Source organism: Cupressus sempervirens, chromosome 8, assembly GCF_028749045.1.
Source record: "Cupressus sempervirens isolate cs-2001-9-10 chromosome 8, ASM2874904v1, whole genome shotgun sequence".
NCBI classification, from domain to species: Eukaryota; Viridiplantae; Streptophyta; class Pinopsida; order Cupressales; family Cupressaceae; genus Cupressus; species Cupressus sempervirens.
Window position 1 is genome coordinate 51,302,536 of NC_143125.1, and position 2,326 is coordinate 51,304,861.

The following is a 2,326-nucleotide window of genomic DNA, read 5'->3' on the forward strand; positions in this document are numbered from 1 at the left end:
TAGGATTTCTTGCAACTTAGAACATCCCATAACCTTCCCTAACCTTCCCACTAGGTGAAATAATCAAATCTTGCTCCATGACTCACTTATCCTCCTACGAGTGCAATTCTTCCAAAATGGATATGTAGGTCTACTAGGGTTCCACGGTAATAACTAGTCCACCTAAGGTTTTGATGAGATTTAATATGCTATTGGAACACTTTTGGTATGCTTGAATAGATGGTAACAATGGGTTCATACCCGATTTCTTGGTTTCTTTACAAAAAGGCTATTGGAAGAGCCCCAAATTAGGCCTCCACCTGGATTTGTAAGGCTAGTAACTTATTACCCTTAAGGATTCATCAGACCTGGCCTTAATAAAATTTTTTTCATACATCACATACTCAAATATTTTTGAGGTTTTAAGCCACCAAAAAGCCGTACAACAATAATGGTAAAAATGAGGGTTTTGAGGGCTGCCTGCTGTCCTCAACTTTCAAACACCTTATTCAACTCATAGAAACTTATACTCTACAAAAAATAACCTTCTTATATCCCTCTTGAATCCCTCCAAAGGGAAAGTCTTGAATCTTTATGCTTTGGTCTTGAGAACAAATTCTTTGATGCTTGCTCCTAGCCGGGCATTGCCTAGCTTGCCTAGGGCTTTGTCAAACAAATTCTTGCACACATTTTCTGGGCCCTTGCTTTCAATATGTTACACATTAGGGTCTTTAGTCTTGGAATCCAAATTTCCATGGAAATCCCATGGTGGAAACAAGAGCTACAGCCCGTTCATTGTTGACAACTCAAAACTGGACAACAAACTCTTACTTTTACAGAAATTTAACAAAACCTTCCAAAACATGTTTACAAATATAATATAATTCATGGATAATGGAGAATATACAAGATACTAACTAGAACATGCAAAAAAAATGATAGTAAAAACGTGATTTTCTGCCAAACAACACCAAAAACCAGTCAAAACATATTAAAAACTAGTCACAGTTTGCTGTAGCAGCACAATGCAATACAAAAAAATAACTTCCAACCCTTGGTTCATATTTTTCCAACCTTAAATAGGCTATCCCATGGTTTATGGGTTGAGTTAGGGAATTTTTAGCCACTTAAACAAGTTAACTTTCTCTCTAACACAAGTTGCTTAACACTTTTACATAAGTGACCAGCAACTTAGCAATTTTTAGTTCTTTTTTTTTTTTTTCCTCTTTGCAATTTTGTCACCAAGACCATTTTTGGGTCTTCTCAAGGAACTCTTGGGCTTCAAAATTCCCCCAATACACCATTACAATTTCTTAGGAACACCCTATGCACTAGAAATCAAAACATCACAACATGACGATATATTGTCAATCACTTAGACCAAGAGCCTAAACTAGAGAAAAACACACCAAATGAGGTAGAAACTCTTATTCTATCTACATACTTCTTAGAAGAAGTTCATCACACCAAAATTTGATATGGTGGGAGCCTTGAAAGGGTGCTCCTGCACCATACTCCCCCCCCAACACAAACTAAGGCACTTTGGGGTCAAGAAGAGCTGGATCAATGCCAAACTTCTTGAAATGTGCTTCCTCAACCCAAGTAGCTTCAGATTCAGGTTGATCCTTCCATTTGATTAGATGTTCCATATACACTTGATGCCATGTAGTTTTCTTTACCTTGGATTCTGATACTTTCTCTGCTTTGGCTGGTTGTTTCTTGGGCATTGCATTAGTGTCAAGGTCTTGTAGGACCCTTGGTGGAGCTGTACTTTGCTGACTGATTTCTCCCTTAAATCTGATTAGGTATGAAACATTAAACACTTGTGAGATAGCTAGGTCTGATGGCAAGTCCACTTTGTAGGCATTCTCTCCATACTTTTCTAGAACCTTGCATGGGCCAATTCTTTGCATTTGGAGCTTAGTGGGCATACCTTGCTGCATTCTAGCTTTGTTAAGATGGACCATAACATAGTCCCCAATCTGAAACTGTACTTCTTTCCTCTTCTCATCCATTTTGGCCTTGAGTCTTTGAGTAGATTCCAACATAGTTTTCTTCACTTTTTCTTGAACCTCTTTGATAGTTTGGGTAAAATCTTCAGCTTGTCCACTTTTTAACTCTATAGGACCTAAGTCTCTCAACTCATTCACTCCTCTAGGGTGTCTACCATATACTATCTCAAAAGGACTTCTTCATGTGGTCCTATTAACACTATCATTATAAGCATATTCAACCTGAGAGATAATAAGATCCCAAGTCCGCCCATACTCCTTTGTTAAGCACCTTAACAAGTTACCAAGCACCCTATTGATGACCTCAGTTTGACCATCAGTTTGAGGATGGTATG

The 2,326-nt window shown here is 38.1% G+C and overlaps 1 protein-coding gene across 1 annotated transcript; it reads right to left on the bottom strand.

The window, feature by feature from the left end:
- Positions 1 to 1,511: 1,511 nt before the first annotated feature.
- LOC149541566 (uncharacterized) lies at positions 1,512 to 1,994 on the bottom strand. Its single transcript, XM_089795627.1, has one exon. The coding sequence runs from the start codon at positions 1,992 to 1,994 to the stop codon at positions 1,512 to 1,514; it is 483 nt and encodes a 160-aa protein (XP_089651753.1).
- Between the last annotated feature and the right edge of the window lie 332 nt (positions 1,995 to 2,326).